This window comes from Sorex araneus, chromosome 1, assembly GCF_027595985.1.
Source record: "Sorex araneus isolate mSorAra2 chromosome 1, mSorAra2.pri, whole genome shotgun sequence".
NCBI classification, from domain to species: Eukaryota; Metazoa; Chordata; class Mammalia; order Eulipotyphla; family Soricidae; genus Sorex; species Sorex araneus.
In genome coordinates this window covers 238213998-238237505 of record NC_073302.1, presented here as the reverse complement: position 1 = coordinate 238237505, position 23508 = coordinate 238213998, and the positions used below count along the sequence as shown (strand labels likewise).

The window sequence follows — 23508 nt, the reverse complement described above, 5'->3', positions numbered from 1 at the left end:
CACTCCTGGTAGTGCTTGGGGAACCATATTAGATGGCAGGGATTGAATCTAGGTCAGTCACATGCAAGGCAAATCCTCTAACTGATGAACAATTTCTCCAGCTCCTTACTTGTGTCCCACCCAGGGATGCCAGATATGTAAACACAAAAAAGGGGTGCACAGGGCAGTGACGCTCTATCTCTCCCCCCACCCCGCAGCTCTTGTTCGGTAGTCTCATGCCACTTCCACCACCCCCCCCCCCCGCCCCCGGAGGCTGATGGTGATGAGGAGGCGAAGGAAGGAAAGAGGGCCAGGGTGGTTGGTCTCTCTGGCTTAAAATCAGTAGGGAATGTTAATTCATCTGTGGCAGAGAGATTTTTGCTCTGAGAACGTGTTTGCACTGGAAATGCCTTGAGCTGCTTTTGGGGCTTGGGTATGGGAGTAGCCAAACATTGAGCATAGGGTTTCTTTCTAGGTTTGGGTATGGGAGGAGCCAAGGGTATGGCTCTCTCAGTAGTAGGAACTTTCTTTATTTCATCCTTATACTTAAGATCTTCTCTGTTTAACTCCTGAGGAAAGCCTCCCATAGTATATCTAACATCCTCCTCGGAGGTACCTTCCAAAGCCTTGAGAATGGAGTTAACAATTTCCAAAGTTACCCAGAATTGTTTGGGGATCTGAGCCCCTTATTTAAATTCCCTAAAGACATTTTCCTTAATCTTTTCCCAAACCTTAGGCTCCAAAGTACCCTTATCTGGAAACCAAGGATGAAATTTGTAGACAGTTTTTAGGCAGGACAGGAGTTGGTCCCAAGTTACACGATGTCCAGTTCTCTTTGCAAAATGCTTAATTAATAAATAAATTAATTGCAAAAAGCAATTAATAAAATGCTCAATAAAAAACTTGCGACATTCAGTTTGGTGTGAAAGATTTTGAAAGGGCTTCACGCGGCACTGTTTTTGTCCCATCTTTGTGGGGGAATATGGCTAGTATTTTAAATCAATGCACCACAAAATCCTGTTCTCCCACTAAACTTTCCTAGAGTGGGGTTCTACCAAACGCTGTTCTTACCTTTAGTTGCACGCTGGTTGGAGGTTAGTGGCCACCCAGGAATGCCAGTTGTGTAAACACAAAAAAGGGGTATGCAGGCACAGCGGGGGCTCTATCTCTTCCCCCACCACTCTCGGTTGGTATTCTCACGCCGCTTTCCCCACCCCTGGGAGGCCGATGGCGATGAGGAGGTGAAGGAAGGAAGGAGGGCCAGGTTGCTTGGTCTCAATTGCCGTTTATTCCAATCTCCTCTCTATACACTCCTGTCTCTCCCCCTGCTTCACCCCCGAGCCCCCTCTTTCAGCCTCATTAAATCCCCCAGCAAATGAGGGGTTGGGTCTTACACATAGGTGTGGTTACAATCAATAGGGGTAAAATTCTTTCTCTCAGGGCATGCTGCTTCTAGGACAGATTCTCTTTCAGCAGGACGAGCCAAGGGTGGAATCCCATGAGTGTGTTTCTCCTCTCCTTGTCCAACTTACACATATAAGCATTCATAATACTAATCATTTTGTATGGACATAGTAAGAGATACATTAAGCTTATAGAATTGCTCTCCTGAGGGCATCTCGATCTCAGACTATAGTGCTTAGGCCAGATTACTCTTTCCTATCCCTAGCAGGATCCTAGTCTCATCGTTGTTTTTGGATCATGACAGCATTTGTCCATGATCAAGCTTTTATAGTTAAGAATCGTGGCGTTTTGGCCTGGCCCATATCGATGCCAGCGTAGCTTACAGCTTGCTCTGGGTCCCTTCAGTTCCTCGTTGGGACCCTGCTTTTGGGGTGCTAGGAACTAAGGGCAACAGAGGCTTAAATCGAGAAAGCAGATGCCCGGGAGTGAATAATAGTTGAAGCCAATTAAATCCCATGTTACAAAAGCATGTTAACAACTGTCTTTCTTTGTCCATACAAAAAGGACATTGCTTAAAAGTAGACTATTTAAAACACACAAGGAGAGGAGAAAGGCAATATTAATTTGCAAAATTAATTTCTAGTGTCCTAGAAAGGTCTGACCTTAAAAATTAACAGATTCTGATTAGAGGGAAAAGCTGATTAACTTTTCTAAATATTTAAAGATATTTAGAAAATATAACTTTCTAAAGAAAGATATCTAAATCTAGGTTTTAGATATTTTGTAACATTCAGACAGGGTAACTTGAACACATACATCTACTTTTACTCCCTTCTAAATAACACTTGTCTCAAAAAAGGAAAGATATTTTTCACCTGTAGTTCTGATGATCAAATGCAGGGCCTAAGTGGTTGGGGAAGAGAGCATTGGTTACAGATAAACAAAGGAATGGGAGTGACAGGAGCACTTTGATGGGTGCGACTCAATAATCCTAAACTTGTGGCAAGGGCGAAATGACAAACCAATGTTAGGCCTAAAATATTTAGAGCTATATCCCAACATTTACTCATATGTTGTATAGTATTGTCATCATTCTGTTAGGTTTCAGGCTCTTCTCCTCTTGAGAAATGCTGGGACACAGCAATTGCATGTTTCATGTCAGTGGCAGATTTCTTCTCACCCTTCTGCTGTTTGGGGGTGGTGGGGGTGGTAAAAGAGGCAATTTTCTGACTATTAGCACAGATTGACTTATTACTTGCAACCTTTTGATGACAGAATCAGAAAAAAAGGAAATCTTCTCCACACTTCTCCACTATAGACATTCTTCCACAAAAGTCCACAGTGGGCTATAGAAAAATGAAGCAAAAATGAAAGCCCATCGTCTCAGGGGTATCTATCTGAACATCACTGCAAGCCAAGAGAAAGTTTAATGACACCATAGATTAAATGATAGGTTCGAAGACTTCTGAACAAGAAGGTCACAGCAGGCATCTCAGCTAATTGATTACTTTGAAGCTGAGATAAAGAGAGGTTGTCTACTTCTCACATAACTCACCTTCCAGAAAAAAGGAAGTCTCTATATTTAGGAGACAACTCCTTAAAATGTGGACATTTCCAAATATTAAAACATAATCTCTATGGGATTTCAAATAGGTTTTAGATATTTTGTAACATTCAGGCAAGGTTACTTGAACACATACATCTACTTTTACTCCCTTCTAAGTAAAACTTGTCTCAAAAAAGGAAGGGACTTTTCCCCTGTAGTTCTGATGACCAAATGCAGGGTCTCACACATGGAAACCCCATGGCATAAAATCCACAGGGATAACAGAGACCCAATTCAATTCATTATACAGCAACCCCAACTCACTCACTTTCCCCTGCTATTCAGGAAATAGCAACAAGAAAGCATTATTATGCTTGAAGAGATAAGATAAAATCCATTAAATAAGGGGTACTGTTAAAGGGAGGGTCACATAATAAAAAAGGATTATTAGAACATAAAATTGTGATGTAAATTTTTCTAACTCTATGGAAGGATTATAAGATAGTGCTCTCCCAGAAAATAGCAAGAAAACCAAACTCAAAAAAAGCAAATGAAATAAAATAAGAAAACCATAAGATCACTCGAGGAAGAAAACTGACCAAATACTAAGCATACCAAAAAGAGTAAAGAGAGGTACGGTAATAAGCCAATAAACAATTTGAGAACATTTTCCAAAATTTCAAGAGGTAAGAGAAATGTTCAAAAGGGTCCGGAGGAGGAAAAAAATCATTTTGCCACGATAGGACTGGGAATTGTGAACAAGTGGAGCATTGCCACGGCAGTGCTGGAGGCTAGGAGGCAATGGAGCAATCCCTTCCTCTGTTTGAGAACTTGTTGCTTTTTTTGCTTTGTTGCTGAGTGAAAAATCCAGATAAATGATTATAGAACCAGGAGTGTAGATCAAACCACCTCCAAAGAGGCAAAGCCTCAAAAATGTACCTACCATTTGAGTATCCTTCTCAGAGAACTACTGAAGATAATTCTGCATCAAGTGGAAGAGATAATGGAAAAGAGGAAGAATGGGTGCATGATACAGAAAACAAAATACAGGAAAAAAAAACAAAGGCACAAAATGCAGAAAAGAAGCATGACATTAAAGGAAAAACCTAGATGATAATCACATTGCAGGTGTAGGGTGACCAGGGCCTTTACAAGATGAAGCCAATAGTGGGAATATCTGGTAGGGTTGCACATCTTGAGAGATTTAGTGGGAGATGCCGCACATTGAAAAATTAGAAACAATGCAAGGATATTATTGGAGATACAAGATAGATACTAAAAAACTTCTGCCAGGGGCACCAGGGGAGAGCCCTGGAAGCTCTAACCATTGGCTGCCCTCGGGTGTTCAGGGGGTCAGTCCCGGGCTGCTCATCCAGCCGGATTGGCCCTGACCATGGGGCAGACAGGAGGAAACGAGGGCCAAGCCGGTTGATTGATCAGTTGCTGTTTATTTCATTCACTCTTGTCTCTCCCTATCTCTCTCTCTCTGCTTCTCTCTCAGCTCTTGATCTGGACCCCCAACCTACTCTTACAGCCTCGTTAAATCCCCCCAGCATGAGGGGGTTGGGGCTCACACATAGGTGTGGTCGCAATCAATAGGAGTAAAGTTCTTTCCTTCAGGGGATGCTGCTTCTAGGACAGATTCTCTTTCAGCAGGATGACCCACCCTAGGGCAGAATCCCATGAGTGTGTTTCTCCTCTCCTTGGCCAACAAACATATAACCATTCATAATATTAATCATTTTGTATGGACACATTAAGAGATGCATTAAGCTTATAGAATTGCTCTCCTGGGGCCATCTCTATCTCAGACTACAGTGCTCAGGCCAGATTAGTCTTTCCTATCCCTAGCAGGGTCCTAGTCTCATCATTACTTTTGGATCATGCATTTGTCCATGATCAAGCTCTTAGTTAAGAATCGTGGCACTTTGGCCAGGCCCATCTCGATGCCAGGGTAGCACATAACTCACCGCTTACCCTGGGTCCATCCCGTCCCTTGTGAGGACCCTGATTTTGGGGTGCTAGGAACTGAGGGCAAATGAGGCTTAAGTCAAGAAAGCAGATGCCTGGGAATGAATAATATTTGAAGCCAATTAAATCCCAAACTACAAAAGCATAATATTGTCTTCTTGTGTCTATACAAAAGGGACATTGCTTTAAAGTAAACTAAAAGACATAAGGAGAGGTAAAAGGCAATATTAACTTACAATATAAGTCCAGATTCCTAGAAAGATCTGACCTTACAAATTAACAGAGCCTGATTGGGGGAAAAGCTGATTAACTGTTTGGGGAAGAGAGCATAGAGAAGTGGTTACAGATAGACAAAGGAATGGGAGTGACTTGGGAGCACCTTGATGGGTATGACCAGGATAAACCTAAGCTCCTTGTGGCAAGGGGGAAAGGACAAAGCAATGTCATCCTACACTAAATAATTATCAATGATGTGGAAGGAGGAAGCCTTTGTGGTTAGAGAGTGGAGAGAAGCAAGGCTTTGAGACACAAAGCTGTGAATCTCATTAAGCAAGTGTCTATAACTAAGATAAAACCAGAAATGTTTAAAGATTCTAAAAGAAACTCAGTTTTTCAAGTGTTTGAAGATGACCTATCAAATTTTCCAGATAAACATTCCTGGTCTCCTGGGCTTGCCTTCAGTCGACCTTATTCTAAGGTGTCCATCCTATCATCCTCAATCTGTTCTGGACAACAACCTGAGTTTTCAGAGCTGTACAACGTCAGGCCCCAGATGGCCCCGAAGCTCTTACCCACTGACATGTTAGCTCCAGATTGAGCCATTCATGCCTCCTCCTTTCCCTATTGATGTTTAAACCTAAATTTGGGGCTTTTAATCTTACTACATTTCATCTTATTGATTTTTTAGTTCCTTTTTTGTGTGTTTAATATCATTTTAAATGCAATACTGGCCTCCAATAGATCCTCTTTCTGTCTATTTCATCTGTTGGAGTATGAATCCCACCTGCTGTAGCCCATCCACAGCCACTGAAACAAAACTTCTGGGAGTATAGGTGTGCAAGGAGGTTCCCATGGGCCACATGCAGGGTCCCACATAGCATCTTGGTGGGGAGGAGACTTAGGTCCCAATTGCAATGGTGCTTAGACAAGTGCTAGTTTATTTTTTACAAACTGAAAGATAAACTCCAAGGTGAACAACTGACTGTGACATCAATGTGTTCAAACTCATTAAATCAGCACCATGAAGAACTGTCACTCCAGATCTATCCAAACCAATGTCAAAGTAAATGAAAAGCAGATGCAGCAAAGACTATTTCCATTTCTCCCGTAGGTGCTTTCATAAAAGAATACCTTTTGTCATAGGTATCCCAGGAAACGTATCTACCTTCTGTTTCATGGAAATTTAAAGCACAGATCATGAGTCATGTCTGAATTAAGAAAAACTGGGGAACGGTGAAGAAATTATTCTCAGAATGAAATAGAAATTGCAATCAAGTTTTTATTTTGCAGACTTTATCCCTACCAATTAATTCATGTACATGATATTGAATTCATGTTTCTAAGCAATATTCTAAGAAGTTTAAATATTTTTCCCTAAATTTTTATCTCTTGAAGTGAGAATGAACCTTTGAAATCACTTATGATTACTAGTCATCATCACATTGTGAATGGGAGACCTTACCTGCAGCCAGAAAGAGAGAGACCCCCAAGTTGGCTTATATGAAGTGGGGAGGAGAGAGGAGTCAGGCTGGATAAATGAGTTTTCCACTCCCTTGTCTACCACCTCAGTCATTTAAGGAAATAGCTGGGGAAATCTAGAACTGATGAGAGTCTGTGATGAGCACATGCATGTTCAGGCCTCATGTCTCACCAGCTGGATTTAGTTGTTCCTGTTTGTTTTTTTTGTTTGTTTCCATTTTAAACAGAGTTACAAGAGGCTATAGAGATAATATAGGTTGCTGACTTGCACATGACTGGCCATAGTCCAATCACCAGCATCCCATATAGTCCCCTGAACCTAACCAGGAGTGATCCCTGAGCACAGAGCCAGGAGTAAGCCATGAGCACCACCAGTGTAGCCTAATCTCCTCCCCAATTTTCCAGTTATTACCAAAAGGAAAAAAAAAGATAATATTGAAAACTTCTTTAGGAGGGTAGCAATGCACTGGTGGTAGGATAAAAGTATGTCACTCACAGGCCTTCAGAAATACACAGTTGCACCAGTTCTAATATTTTCAAAATCATCTCAAAGGATTGTTCACAACACTACACAGTTTCACAGTTCTGTGATTCTCATCAAATCACAAGAAAACTCATGATAGACTACTATACTCAGTTCATTCATCCGCAAAGAATACTTTAAGCTGCAATTTGGGTTACCTGGGTTTGAATCCTAAATTTGCTCCTTGGTCACTTTGGAAAGTTAATAATAATAATATTAATAATGCCTAGCTCCTAGGATGATGTTGAGAAGTAAAAGAGTTCTCATTTATCAAATGTTTGGAAACAGTTTGGAACATATTGTGAGAAGTTCATAAATGTTTGCTACTGTTAAGTAACAAAAAGTGACTAGGGCAGGGTAATGTTTTGCTTTCAGTAACAAAAGGTGTCAGGATCTAGGTCACTGTGGCATTGGGATAGCTTATCAATGGCCTTATCAGGAGTCCTGTCACCATCATTAGCACATTGGGTTTCTGTTCTTTAGTCTATGGCATGGACTTGCAGGGGTCATATCTAGGCATCTCTCAGCTCAAAAATGTTAGCACCATTCCAGAAAAAGGAAAAGAAAAGAATGAAGAAATAACTAGGGAGCTAGAAAGACAGAGAAAAAAGGATGTCTCTTATGCACTTCACATGTTATGAAGGGAAAACTCTTCTTGCAGATTTTATCTTTTCTCATTGACCAGAAATGAGTCACTGGACACTCCTGAAACCAAGAAATTCTGACCGTAGGTTCCTTCCTTCCTTCCTTCCTTCCTTCCTTCCTTCCTTCCTTCCTTCCTTCCTTCCTTCCTTCCTTCCTTCCTTCCTTCCTTCCTTCCTTCCTTCCTTCCTTCCTTCTTCCTTCCTTTTTTCTTTTCTTCCTTCCCCCTTCCCTCCTTCCTTCCTTCCCTCCCTCCTTCCCCTTCCTCCTTCCTCTCTTTCCTCCTTCCTCCCTCCCTTCCTCCCACCCTTCCTTCCTTCCTTCCTTCCTTCTTTCCTTCCTTCCTCCCTCTCTTCCTCCCTCCCTCCCTCCCTCCCTTCCTTCCTTCCTTCCTTCCTTCCTTCCTTCCTTCCTTTCTTCCTTCCTTCCTTCCTCGCTTTCTTTCTTTCTTTCTTTTTTCCTTCCTTCCTTCCTCCCTTCCTTCCTTCCTTCCTTCCTCGCTTTCTTTCTTCCTTCCTTCCTTCCTTCCTTCCTTCCTTCCTTCCTTTCTTTCTTTCTTTCTTTCTTTCTTTCTTTCTTTCTTTCTTTCTTTCTTTCTTTCTACCTTCCTTCCTTCCTTCCTCGCTTCCTTCCTTCCTTTCTTTCTTTCTTTCTTTCTTTCTTTCTTTCTTTCTTTCTTTCTTTCTTTCTTTCTTTCTTTCTTTCTTTCTTCCTTCCTTCCTTCCTTCCTCGCTTTCTTCCTTCCTTCCTTCCTCGCTTTCTTTCTTTCTTTCTTTCTTTCTTTCTTCCTCCCTTCCTTTCTTCCTCCCTTCCTTTCTTCCTTCCTTCCTTCCTTTCTTCCTTCCTTCCTTTCTTTCTTTCTTTCTTTCTTTCTTTCTTTCTTTCTTTCTTTCTTTCTTTCTTTCTTTCTTCCTTCCTTCCTTCCTTCCTTCCTCACTTTCTTCCTTCCTTCCTTCCTCGCTTTCTTCCTTCCTTCCTTCCTTCCTTCCTTCCTTCCTTCCTTCCTCGCTTTCTTCCTTCCTTCCTTCCTTCCTTCCTTCCTTCCTTCCTTCCTTCCTTCCTTCCTTCCTTCCTTCTTTCTTTCTTTCTTTCTTTCTTTCTTTCTTTCTTTCTTTCTTTCTTTCTTCTTTGGACAGAATAGGAATTAGCCAATGCTCAGGGCTTATTCCTGACTCTGTGCTCAGGAATCACGGCTGACAGTGCTTTGGGGTCTGTATGTGGTGCTGGAGACTAAACCCATGTCTGATGCATGCAAGGCAAGTGCCTTATCCTCATGCTCTCCAACCTGCTGCCTTAGTATTATTGTCAAGAAAGAAGGAGGAGAATGACTACTGAGTAGACAACTATGGATTCCTCCACGACTCACCATTCCTCTGTTACAGGACTGCGTGTTTTGGCATCTGCCACTAGAAGGATGTTCTGTCTCTCTCATGTAAATTCATCAGTAATTAAGGAGCGTGAATCTCATGTGATGCCCCTCATGCACCTCTAAGTGCTTTCATCTGCCTCTATGTGTGATGCCTATGTTTTTTTTGAAGGACTGACTTAAAATACTTTCTTGTAGAAGGCTGCTCAAACCCCTTCTGAGCATGCAGGGACTTATGGGCACCGCTGGCTGCTAAGTATTGCAATCATAGTGAGTCTCTGCTCACTGTGGCCCTTCTGGAACTCAAGAAGAAGCTCCCTGGCCCCCCTGGTTGTGTACATCTAGGTGATAATATTAGAGCAACATATAGCAGGTATATCCTTTGTCTTCCTAAAGCCCAGAACAGAGAGACATCACATGGGCTAGCAACTACAGAAGGTACTGTGCAGACTTAGCAGTGCCACCTAGGATAAGATGATTTTGTCAGAGCAAAGGAGAAAAATGAGAGAATTTCTTCCCAGAAGAGAAAACCTGGTTTGGAATGAAGGGAAAGGCTTTCATTTTATCTTACTGAGTTTTGGGGTTTTTCGTCATAGAACTTGGAAGAAACTGCCCAAAGTGGACAACATACCCAACACTAGCATTAGTAATGCTGTGACCTCGCCAGACGTGAACTATGTCCGCTGGAAAGTGCATGGAGACTGGGTCACTCAGGTAAGCATTTAAAAAGAGAGAGAGATGATGCCAGAATAGATGAGTAGTATAATGGGTAGGTTGCTTACCTTGCACACAGCTGAGCCAGGTTCAGTTCCCTAGCACCCCGTGTGATCCCTTGAGTCCCGCCAGGAGTGATGCCTGAGGAGAGGTCAAGAATAAGTTCTGAAAAGAGAGATATAAAATAGGAATGCCCCACCACAGAGGCGGGGTGGGGTGGGGGAGATGGGATTGGGGGGGTGGGAGGGATACTGGGTTCATTGGTGGTGGAGAATGACACTGGTAAAGGGATGGGCTCTCAAACATTGCATGAGGGAAAAACAAGCATGAAAATGTGTGAATATGTAACTGTACCCTCACTGTGACTCACTAATAAAAAAATAAATAAATTTAAATAAAAAAGAATAAGTCCTGAGTTCCATTGGGTGTGACCCCAAAAACCAACCAAAAAAAAGCCACCAAAAGAGAAAGAGTGTGTATATGTGTGTGTGTGTGTGAGAGAGAGAGAGAGAGAGAGGGGAGGGGGGGGGTTTAACTGAAAGTTAATTGCAATTTAAGCTTTTTCTCCTACCTTTCCAAATCTATCACCCAAGCTAGCTAGCAGATAAGTAATGGAATCTACTCTTTAATGAGATCTACTAACTACTCCGCTGGTTTTGAGATCATTTTGTTAGCCAAATGAAAAAATATTAAAGCTGAAAAGATATTCACACGAATGACTCAGGAAGGTATAAAGAATAATAAACCTCTGGCTACTAGAAGATAGTGAATGAAAGAGTTAAAGTCTTTGACATGCTCCATGGACCCTCTCTACTCCCCAAGTATCCTATGGGTCAGGTCTGAAGGCGTTGGTGAATTTCCCTTCTTCTGGGAAGGATGGCGGTCAATAGACAAGAAGCTGAGGCAGCTTTCCTGACATTTCTATTGGTTCTGGGAAGTGAAAAACTAAATCCCCTTTGTCCTTTATAATGATGCATCTTGGGAGGCAAATGGTATGTGCCATTGAGAGAAGCAGAAAGTGGTTCGGCCACAACACCTAATCAGAGAGAGAGAACAAAAGGGAATACCCTGCCATAGTGGCAGTGTGGGGTGGGGGGAGACGGGACTGGGGAGCGGGGGAGGGATGTTGGGTTTACTGGTGGTGGAGAATGGGCACTGGTGAAGGGATGGGTTATCAAACTTTGTAAGGGAGAAACATGAGCACAAAAATGTATAAATCTGTAACTGTACCCTCACGTTCACTCACTAATTAAAAATAAACTATTAATTAAAAAAAATAAATAAAGTAAAAAAAAAAAAAGAAAGTGGTTCGGAAGTCCTTCAGGAGTCATTGGAACACAATTGGGACAGCAGACTCTCACCTGCATCTCTGACCTCTTTCTAAACACATTGTGCTTAAACTGAGTAGAGACTTTTTGCTTAAGATGTGGGCTAGAGATAGCCAGTTCAGGGGATAAGCCACTTGATTTATGTATGGATGATGCCTGTTCAATCCCTGGCACTGCATACCATCCCCTAAACACCACCAGAAGAGATCTCTGAGCCCAGAGTCAGTAGTAAGCCTTGAGCAGATCTGAGTGTGACCCGTCTGCATCCCCCACCCCAAAAACTAAGACATCCAGGAAACGAAAGTCAGATATATTGTTGTGGGAAAGGGGGAATAAATAAAACTAAACTTACTTGCTAAGTGAAAAAATATAGAACAACAAAATAACCTTTGTCTAAAAGATTAAAATAAATAAAATTTTCAGCACAAAGAAAATAAAATTCCAAACCTACAGTAGAGAGGAAATGTGAGTTAAGAAAACTACATAAAAAAGAAAATAAAAGTCTGATTAAATAGGCAGACATAAAATCTCTTTAATTTTTTGTTTCCCTGCAACATTGCTGCAGCCCAATTTAAATATCATAAATGCCCCCATTTTAAGTTCATGATCAACGGTTGTTGATGAAGTTACTGAGTTGTGCAGTATCACCATAATCCAGTTTCAGAGCATTTCCATCACCCCCATAAGAACACTCTAAAGCACAGATAGTTAACATCATTTCTGTCCACCAACCGCAGGCAAACACCAATGCATTTTCTGTCTGTCCAGTCACCTCCTCTAGCCATTTCATGTCTATGGTGCCACTCCATGTGTGGGCTTTTGTGCCTGGATTCTCCCGCTTAAGACAGAAAAGCCTTGTTTTTGCCAGAATGTGGGGAGTTGGTCCACTGTAACCACTAGCCTCAGACTCTCCTACCCTTTGCAGTTTCATTCTCTGTGGGGATTGGTGACTATCAAGGTCACTGTCACGGTCACAGTCATCCCGTTGTTCATCAATTTGCTTGAGCAGGCACCAGTAATATCTTCATTGTGAGACTTGTTGTTACTGTTTTTGGCATATCAAATACGCCATGGGTAGCTTGCCAGGCTCTGCCATGTGGGCGGGATACTCTCGGTAGCTTGCCAGGTTCTCTGAGAGGGACGGAGGAATCAAACCCAAGTCGGCTGCGTGCAAGGCAAATGCCCTACCCACTGTGCTTTTGCTCCAGTCTGACTATCAAGATAAAAGGAAAAATAGTTCCAAGTGCTCCAAGGCCAGAGCTGCCCAAGAGCAGAGTGCCAGGCACTGAGGAACTTGAAGGGAAAAAAACAAAGAGCATCAACACTAAACAAGAACTGAACTGGGGGATTGACCCTGGGAACTGACTTGGGGAGCCTGTTCCCATGGAGAAAAGCTGAAAGTTAGTTCTAATCATCCAAGGTTGCGTTGGCACCAAGTTCAGTCCAGCTGTCCTGAGCCGTGGTCCAGAAATCCTCTATCACCTCCAAAGTTACTTTTTGGGTTTTTTCGCTTGTTTTCCACACCCCGTGAGCCTTGGTGTCAAGGACTCTTCTGTATTTTTCTCTAGGCTTGGTGTCATGCCTGGCGGGTATATCATGCCATCCTTAGCAGCTAGCATCTTGCTCTTTCAAGACCCAAATGATTTTAATCCAATTTGCAAGGTTTTATTCTGTGGTAGAAGGGAGGGGGGGTGTCTGGAAGAAAAAACAGAACCCTTCAAACCCCACCAAATCTGGCTTCTTCTTGGCACTTGTGGCTGGGTCCTGACATTACATTAGGGCCCTACCTGCAAGCTCTGGTGCTCTCATTCCAGTATATCTGTCCTGAAGCTTGGCCCTCTATTTTCTTTTTTTTTAAATTTTTTATTTTATTTATTTATTTTTAATTTATTTTTTAATAAGTGAATCACCGTGAGGGTACAGTTACAGATTAATACATTTTTGTGCTCATGTTTCCCTCATACAAAGTTTGAGAACCCATCCCTTCACCAGTGCCTATTCTCCACCACCAGTAAACCCAGCATCCCTTCCACCTCCCCAGTCCCATCTCCCCCCACCCTACCCTGCCACTGTGACAGGGTATTCCCTTTTGTTCTCTCTCTCTAATTAGGTGTTGTGGTTTGCAATAAAGATGTTGAGTGGCCGTTGTGTTCAGTCTCTAGTCTACATTCAGCACGCATCGCCCTTCCCCCGCATGGCTTCCAACCACATTTTACTTGGTGTTCCCTTCTCTATCTGAGTTGCCTTCTCCCCAGAATGTGAGGCCAGCTTCCAAGCCATGGAGTCAGCCTCCTGATACTTATTTCTACTATTCTTGGTTGTTAAGTCTCCTACTCTGTTATTCTATATTCCACAGATGAGTGCAATCTTTCTATGTCTGTCTCTCTCTTTCTGACTCATTTCACTTAGCATGATACTCTCCATGTTGATCAATTTATATGCAAAGTTCATGACCTCATGTTTTCTAACAGCTGCATAGTATTCCATTGTAGAGATGTACCAAAGTTTCTTCAACCAGTCATCTGTTCTAGGGCATTCGAGTTTTTTCCAGATTCTGGCTATTGTAAACAGTGCTGCGATGAACATATAAGTGCAGATGTCATTTCGACTATACTTTTTTGCTTCTCTGGGATATATTCCCAGCAGTGGTATTGCTGAGTCAAACGTTGGCCCTCTATTTTCAAAGGCAGTGAAACAGAAGAGTTTGCCTTTCTTTGTATACCATGCTGGATAATTTTCAGTTAAATATGACTCCCACTCATATGTGGAGTGTAAACAAGAGATTAGACTGTCCCAAATGGAAATGACCTTGAGTTACAGTCAAGAGAACTGGGAGCAGAGGGTGCTGGGGGTAAGGGGGTGGGGGGCGTTTCTGGGCACTCTGGTGGTTGGTAGGGTGTAGCAGCACCACACACAGAACACAATATTAGAACTATTTTTAAAAGAGGCCAATAACAAATCAGTGTGTAGAGATAATAATGAAGTCAATACAGAAAAATAGAGACCATGGGAATGAAAACAAACATCAAGATTCTGCCTACAGTGGCTGGAGCACAGTGGGTAGGACATTTGCCTTACATGCCACTAACCTGGATTTGATTCCTAGCATCAAATGTTCTGTCAAGTGCGCCAGGAGAGAAGTGCGCCAGGAGTGATTCCTAAGTGCAGAGTCAGGAGTAACCCCTGAGAAGTGCTAAGTATGCATCCCCCACATCCCCCCCCCCGCCAAAAAAAAAGACTCTGCCTATAGACCTGAGTCTTCCAAGTGGTGCAGGGAGGGAGTGGCAGGGGTGAGTGGATGATGAGAAGGGACCTTGAGAGAGGGGTCAGAGGAGGTAAGTGTCACACTGGCGGTGGATGTGAGGCCCGAAACACTGATACCAAGATTATTGTCAGGCAAGATTCCTCCAAATAAAAATGAGTGAGAAATAAAGAATAAAACTAAAATAAACAAGTATGACTCTCAGTGAAAGAGGATTGGTTTTCAAATCAAAGCTCTGCAACTATGCAGGTTCACTCTGGGTTTCTCAGCTTCACCTAAAATAGAAAACCCCGAGCTGGAGAGATGGTGCAGTGGGTACAAATAGTACATAGGACACTTGCCTTACACGCAGCAGTTTAATACCATGAACCCCACATGGTCCCCTCTGCCTGGCCAGGAGTGATCCCTGAGTGCAGAGTCAAATGTCAGCCTTAAGAACCAACTGGATATGCCCCACCTCCCGCCCCAAAAAACAAAGAAGACAGAGGAAACCCAAGCAGGATCCTCAGGCAGGACACCAGGGAAGTATGTTCTGGGGTTAGCCTTGAGCACATGGCAAAGAATGACAAGCTCCATGTGCTGTCCATATAATGTGTCTCATAAAATGTGCCTTTGAAGTTGTAAAGATAGCACAGAGGTTAAATCATTTAACAAATAGAGGTTATATCTCACAAATCACACATACAATCCCCTGATCACTGCCAAGAATGACCCCTGATCACTGCTGGGCCTGGTCCCAAGACAACACAAAACAAATAAAAATGTACCTCTCTGGACAACCCTTTCTTCCCCTTTCAAGGAATGTTGAAAGAGTGCTCTGACTTTAGTTGGCATGGTATGCAACCTTTATATTAATGTGCATGTCCTCCTCTCTTATTTTCATTTCTAGTTGAACTACTACGACTCCATCAAAGCTGTCATTTCAAGCTGCAACCATGAGCCCACCGCTCTCGTGATAGGTACTACTTCCATTCCCCTAGCGTCTACAGTCATTCATTTCTCTGTGTGTTGGAACCCTCCTTGCACACCTCCCACATCGATCATTCTAGCATTGCAACAGACATCCCACACGCTGTGTAGAACTCATGGTACAGCTCAGAGTGGGCCACGATCCACAGTTTAGTCAGCCTCTGGGGGAGGCAGAGGGAGGCTAGGCCCATCCCCGGGCAGGTGAGAGCTAGATCTAGCCGTGCCAACAAAGCACAGACTGAGCATTCCATCAGAATATTTAGGAATAAAATAAGAGCAAAATCCACTTAAAGCGACCTCCACAGGCTACTGCATTTGAATGCCCTAAAGTATCATAGAAGCATATATACATAGTGACATCCACACTGCACTGTAGTCTTGTGGAACTAGTAAGCATGAAGTGGATTTTGGAATTTTGGAGGGGGCCTCCAAGTGGTGTTAGGGAGCCTGGGGCAAGCATATCAATGCTAGAGTCCTATAGTGTTGGGGGCCACCAGGGTCAGCCTAGGCAATGCTTTTGAGAGACCATGAGGCTGGGGATCAAAGCCAAGGTGAGCACCCTAACCCCTAAGCTATCTCCCCAGCCCAAAAACCAGGAACATTTTAAGAGTTCCAATGGCATGCTGGATATAAAAGCTTTCACTGGAGGCAGTGGGGAGATCCAGAACTTAAAGAAATTTAGAATTTTGAGAAGCTGAACTTGGACCCACTGAATTCAAAGAGAGGTCAAAGTAGAACCCAAGTCTCTGTCTGTCCCTTCCTCTTATGTATGGGATGTCCTGCTAGTGGACTAGACTAAGATGATCTTACATCTGTGGAGCAAGAAAGGGGTCAGGATGGGTCTGTGTTATTCACAGGGGAGCCATTTGGGGTCCGAACCAGAACAAGAACATATGTCCTGGTGCTGTGTGAACCACAAGATCAGAGAGGTTGGTTCAAATTTGACCCAGTTCTTTGACAATGGTCTATTGCCTTGATACCAACTCCTGGTTAGAAATAGATATAGGGCCAGAATAGAGTAGTACAGCGGGAAAGGCATTTGCTTTGGATGTGGCATTTGCTTTGGATGTGGCTGATCCAGGTTCAATCTCAGGTACCCTATATGGTCCTCCAAACCCCTCCAACATTGATTTCTAAGCACAGAATCAGGAGTAAGCCCTGAGTGCAGCTGGGTGTGCCCCAAACATATTTTTTAAAAAAAAACTTGCATCTCCTTCTCTCCCGGAAGGGAGTATAACATGACACTTGCCATAATCATGCCACCAGACCCCACACCAAGCTGTTTCACTAGGGGTTCCCCGGGGGTGGGGGGTGAGTAAGACCCCTCCCCGCCCCAAGGAACCCAGACCTGGAAGCTGAAAACCTCTAGAACTCAACTACTGCCATGCTCACAACCACTCTCCACACACGCAGGCCAAGCCTCACCCATGAGTGAACCTATTTCTGGACCCAGGGGCCGCATTCATGGCCGTGCGATACTTCATACCACATATCCTACCCATACTCCAAAAACATTTGGTTCAAAGTAGGAGGCAACCAATCTTAGAGGAAAATACTTTTTTACAGATATATATGTGTGTGTGCATATATATATATATATGTACATATATATATGCACATAGGCTCAACCTTTAACAACATGCTAGTGATCTCTTATGAAAGGGCTTAATGGCCCCTCGGTGAAATACAATAATCTTCACACTCTTTCCTCTAAAGATACTTTTTTTTGTAACATTTTCAGCAGTTTTTATGACAAGCAATACAAAATACATTATTTTGGTTGTGCTTTGGGGCAGGAGTTGGGGTTCAGGATGGAAACATCCAAAATGTGGTAGTGGGAAGGCATAATGTTGGTAGGATTGGTGCTTGAATGTTAAATATAATCAACTATTGTGAGCTACTTTATAAAATAAAAAATAAAAAAAATTTAAATGTATTTTTAAAAAGCAAAGAAAAGAAAAAAAAAGCAAAGAAAAGAAAGAAAAAGAAATGAATTTTTTTCATCTCTTATTGACCCTGGAGCAGCCTAATAGTATCTGGGCCTTATTTTTATTCTCACTTAACTGGTCTGAAACATGGGAATATTTGGAAACTCAAAAGCCTTTCTATGGGAATCTTTGAAAGCTCTCCCAGCGTGCTTTGCAGGTGCTAGGACCTGAGTTCTATCCCTGGCTCTGAATGTCCCCCACCCAACACTCCTGGGCCCAAACTGTACCACATCATTGCCTAAGCACTCAGGTCCACACAGCTGACCAGAAGGGTCCATCTGAGCTCTTCTGGGGAAACTTAACCCCTCAAATAAATGTTTTGAACATGAGGTAAAATAAAATAAGAGTAAAATTAAAGCTCTTCCAGGGAATCCAATAGTGTCACCCAAATTAAAAGTCACTGTCTGTGAGGAAGGCAACTTTCTGGATGTGTCTCAGTGACTTTAATTTGCCACCAGTGTTGAGAGCTGCTCTTTGTGGCAGCTGGGGCCAGAGGAGGGGAGGGAGCGGTGAACGCAAACTGGGAAGATGGGGGACTTGGTGTTTGTCTCAACTTGACTCTCTCCCTACCCAAGAGCTTCGCCAGCCAATGAGCTGGCTGGAATGATCTTCCTCTTTTTCTTTTGACCTTCCAGGCTGCTCTTGGCATTCTTCCCCGCTTACCCCTATCCTCTGCCCCACTTGTGGATTTACTTGGCCTGGGCTGAGATCACCAAGCAATGTTTGCAGCAAATAAAACATTTAGCATCTCTTTAAGCCTCTCATTTGTTTTATGCTGTCTTTCAGCCTAGCTGTCTTGAGCATAACTAAGCTTTAGGAAAGCTAAAATCCCAGGTTCTGTTTTCTACTTTTTTATCCATTAGTGTAGGGTACCAGTTGCCACTGAACATCATGAAAACTTAGCCATGAGTCATGTTCATGGTCTCCCCCTCCTGAGAAGTTTCAGTTGTTTCTTTCCTGACAGGACTCTGCACTAAGACCTCTTCCCCCTCTGTTTCATAGCCACTAAGTTTGTGTATTTTGCAAGGATATATCCTATATCAGTTTCATACTCACTGACATTTAAATCACCAAAGGAGCCAAAAGCCAGGCAATGGTTAAGATATTTCTTGAGAATTTTCATTAGGCATTCTTAGAACTAGGAAATGGTCTTTCTCTGGAACAGTGATGGGTATGAATCCTAAGAAACTGCAATTTAGTTCTTCAGAGACATAAGAAGCTTGAAATTCAGGGTTTGTTTGGAGGCAGAAGAAAAACAATAAACCCCAGCCTGAGGTTTCTGATTCTAACCCCAGCCTGGCCACCATCAGAGCTGTGACTCACATCTATTTCCTTTCTTATTCTGTAAGAAGATTAACTAGACCCTAGCAAATATTTATTTATTATTCATTCTGCTGATGTCTCCTATCCATCCTTTCTTCTTTCTCACATTATAGGATTTCGTACAACTCTAAAGCACTACAAAGTATCTCTAAAAGTCTAGACAATGCTAGAGAATCAACCAGGCCCTACTCAGCCCCAGCTCAATCTCATTGTGTCTCTGTTCTGAGACTTTGTGACATGCCAGGCCATATGACATGAAAAACTCAGGTGGCAGGAGAGATAGTAAGGTACTTGTCTTGAATGCAGTCAACCTGGTTATTCACTGGCCCTCCACATGTTCCCCTGTGACCCACCACGAGTGATCCCTGAGTGTAGAGCCAGGAGGAATCTCTAAGTACCAATGGATGTGGCTCAAATAACAAAACAAATAAAAGAAAGCTGATGCTTAGAGAGTCCTGTAAAAAGTGGCTTATTCTCACCCTTTCCAATACCTCTCCCCATTTTGTCCAAAACCAATCCTGGCCCAAGTTCTGGGGGAGAAGGCAGCTGGGATAGAGAAAGGACCGCTATGATAATGATGGTTGTAAATGATTGCTCTGGATAAGAACTGCATGCTGAAAGTAGGTAAAGAACCAGACATGATAACCTCTCAATACCCTCAATACCTGTATTGCAAACCATAATGCCCAAAATTGGGGAGAGAGAGAGAGAGAGAGAGAGAGAGAGAGAGAGAAGGAAAGTAACTGCCATAGAGGCAGGCTGGATGGGGTGGGGCGGGGTGGGAGAGATTCTGGGGACATTGGTGGTGGGAAATGTACACCTGGTGGAGAGATGGGTGATAGAACATTGTATGCCTAAAACCTGATCATAAACAACTTTGTAACTGTGTCTCTTACGGTGATTCAATTAAAAAAAATAATTCTGGCCTTCCTCCAAGCCCAGTCCCCAAATCACTTCTCAGCCCTCTCACTCTCTCCAGTTCTTGGAGCAACAAATCTCTCCTCTAAGGAGACAGGAGAAACCCCAGCTGGTTTCAGTTCCGAATGACCATCATGGATTCATCAGTCATGAGTCATGGCCATGGTCTCAGCCTTCTGTGAAATGCCACCTTGATTCTCTCTAGACAGGACTCTGCCCTGCCTCCTTCTCTGCTTCCTTTGCTTGTTCTTCCATATCTTCATGAATTAACATTGGAGCCATCAGAGTTCAGTCCTCACATGTTCTCTGTTTCCTGTCTACATCACTCCTCTGACATCCCGCCTGTACCATTGTTGTCAGTTTCCACATCTGTATCTCCAGTCTACTCTCTGTCTTATGTCTCCAACTACCTTGGGTCTCTCTTAGAGACATTATCACTTGGGTGTCTGTCTCATGGATACCAATATTATGTTTCTGGGCCAGGAATATAGTCCAAAGAGCTGGTGCTTATGTTTCAAACCCTAAGTACCACATGTCCCTCCAAGTACTGTTGGGAGTAGCTCATGAACACAGCCAGGTGTAATCCAAAACCCAAACCCAAGCCAAACAAAAGAAAACGAAGGTCCAACATGAACCCAGATCTTCTCCCTCACACTGTCTTTATCACCTCAGTTGGCTCAAAGTCCATTTTTCCAGTTACTCTCGCCAAAACCTAGAAGTCATCTTTGTTCCCACTCTCTCATGGTCCACACCCAAATTGGCGCATCTGTATTCAAGGAGTACCCAGAATACTGCTGTTCCTCAGTCACTGCCACCACCTAAGGAGAATCACTTGCTTCCCTTGCTAGGAGGCCTTGCAAGTACCCAACTGTTCTCCCACCATCCGCCCTGCCCACTTAGTTAATCTCTATCTAGTGATCAGAGAGCACCTAGAAAACTGACATTCAGTTTTGTCCAGTTGCTCTACTTCACTCAGTAAAAATCAGGGTACTCCAGGGCACAGTGTGTTAACCCAACTCTTTTTTGGGGGGGGTCACACCCGGCGATGCACAGGGGTCACTCCTGGCTCTGCACTCAGGAATTACCCCTAGCAGTGCTCAGGGGACCATATGGGATGCTGGGAATCGAACCCGGGTTGGCCGCGTGCAAGGCAAACGCCCTACCCGCTGTGCTATCTCTCCAGCCCCTAATCCAACTCTTATGTTTTTGACCTGGGTTCTAGCTCCTCTCTTCCCACTGTTCCTGTCATACCCAACTCCTTGTATACACTGAGAACCTTTTCACTGGTTTTGTCTCTGCCTGCAAATGTCCATCACTTTCTCCCTAACATCCTAGCAATCTTTGAGCCAATGTCACTTCTTCATGATACCATCCTCGCTCACTTTTTTATGTATTAGAACAGCCTCACCCTGCTTCTGACATCCCTATCTCCTCTACTTCACCACTCCTCGCACTCAAATCTGTAAATCAAATCATCTTCTAGATTCCTTATAATTTATCTATTTTGCTATTTCTAGTTTCTCTTCCTCACAGAAGGCAATCACAGAAGGCACAGAAATAGGTGCTTTTGTCTGCTTTGTTCACCATTCTTTCCCAAGTGCTTAGAGTAGTACATGCCACATAATAAACATTCATTAAATACTTGTTGGATTGAATTCCTTATACATTCAGTGTTCCACACCTCTCTCCCAAAAGAGTGCTCCAAAGCAGAGCAGTTCAGGGAAATAAGAGTTTCATATGGGAATATTCAAGTGTTCTTCCATGCCTCCTCCTTCCTTTTTTCTTTCCACACCCCCACACCCCTGCCACATGTCCCCATGTTGCCCTTTGCCCATGTCATTGCTGCAGTTGATTTATTTGATCCTCTCTCCTCTCTCTCTCTCTCTCTCTCTCTCTCTCTCTCTCTCTCTCTCTCTCTCTCTCTCTCTCTCTCTCTCTCTCTCTCTCTCCTACAATACCAGCACTTCTAACCCTGAATGATCACTAGAGTATAACCCCGTCAAAAAACAGGAAGGATTATTCAACCTTTTTCATGACTTGTGTCAAATTGCTTCTAGCTTTTATTTCCAGGAAGAATTTTTCACAGCCCCTAGGGAATCCTCCTTCGGACTTCAAAATTTAGCTTCAGGCCACTAGTGTACTTCCCACAGGCTCGCCTCCAGCTAAAGGAGAATGTGACAGACCCAATATCAGTAGCCGAGGAAGGCTTCGCAGGGTGACCCAGACTCCTGTGCATATGGCTTCTAATGGTCGATGGTGGGAGTAGGAGGCCCTGGCTCCATCCTGATAAATAATGAACACAAGGCGGTGTGTGTGGGGGGGGGGGAGGGGTTATAGCACAGTCAACCTCTTGCCAACCTGCACTTATGACAGATCTGTGAGTTTCTGCTGTTCTGAAGTCACTAATGGAAAGAAAGAGTACGACATAGAAAGGATAGATAGGAGAGACCACAAGATCTCCCTTGAAACAGAAAAGAGTGAAGGTCTGAGTTGTAGGGGACCACACCCACCTCACTGCTGCCTCACAGGATGCTCTGAGCCCGTGAGAGAGGACAGAGCCCTGGGTCTGGGTCAACCAGCTTCTCCGAGCTACAGTGAACAATCAGAAGTTCAGGATTCACCTTCCTCTCGAACCTCTCAGACCTCACACCTGAAGCCTCTAGTTAGCGAGCTGAGAAGCCAATCTCTCCCCTCCCTTGAATCTGCTTTCAGTTTCCATGGTGATCACTTAAACTTTTCATCCTTCCTCTAGTCCTTGAGGGAGAGCCACCATCTCTGGTTTCCATGACAACCCTTTAAACATGTATCTCTGGCTCTGTGGGAAAGGATCTGCTAGTGAGCGTGCAAATGAACAGGCTGTTCTCCTTTGCTTTAAAAAAAAAATAATAAAAATAAAGTGACACACCTGCTTGGAAGTTTCAGCTCTCTGCTCATAACAAGCCAGGTGAAAATGTCAAGCTGGCGTTGGAGCAGCGTTTGCCACATTGCTTTGACACTTCAACTGCTCTCCCCAGTACTCAGGTGCATCTTGGACAATTATGTATGCTCAGCTCAGCACCACCCTTCTCGTTCCCTCTGCCTGGCCACAAAAGAGCTACAGGTTCAAGGCTATTTACCTCTTGCTGCATACCAAAGGAGGACCTTGCCAGAGTATGTAAGCAGCCGTCCTCCCTAACCCACTCCTGCCACCATGGCAGTGATGTCAGCTGCTGATCTCCCAACTCAGTTCTTAATAAACTTCCTGGAGACTAAGGTGATAGTCCCAGTAATATGAAAATCACATATCCCCATCTTTCACAAATGACTCCTCCTTCTCTGTCAGAATTCTGGGTCTGGAGAGTCAGTAGATGACTCAGAGGAACTCAGGAAAAGCAGAAAGATGAAGATTCTGGCCCCCTTCCCGAACTGCCATGTGCCCCGAACTATAGGTTTCAAGAGGTAGCAACATCACACACACGCGACTCCCCCCCCTCGCCCCCCGCCTCCCCAGCCACAGACAGATTCAGTGTGCTTCAAATTGAGAGTCAACATTTCAAGTGAAAGTATTCAAGGAGAATAAAGGATGAATACTTTTCCTTGGAAAATCAACAGACCAGCATGAGAACAGAACTTCCATGCAAAGAAAGCTCCTCTAGAGCTCAGTGGCCCAACTCCAGGAGGCAATTGTAAACTCTTCCTAAAAACAGTTGAACTTGCAATTTGCCACAGCAGACAGACAGTAACCCATCAATCACCAAAGCTGCCAATAATGAAAGAATAAATTATTACGGGGGGAGTGGAGGAAAGGAGCACTGAAGAGCCAAATTCTTTTACTTCACCCCCACCGCTGCACCCCACTTCCAAGGTCTTCAGTCATCTAGACAAGACTGAGACTGGA

General features: G+C 43.5%; 1 protein-coding gene across 1 annotated transcript in view; it reads left to right on the top strand.

The window, feature by feature from the left end:
• The window catches only part of LOC101542927 (WD repeat-containing protein on Y chromosome-like), an 89071-nt gene that overhangs the window by 13227 nt on the left and 52336 nt on the right, over nt 1–23508 (top strand). The window contains exons 3-4 of the mRNA XM_055123996.1: nt 9726–9843; nt 15323–15392. Coding sequence (XP_054979971.1) covers nt 9726–9843; nt 15323–15392 — 188 coding nt within the window. The remainder of the gene's footprint in view (nt 1–9725; nt 9844–15322; nt 15393–23508) is intronic.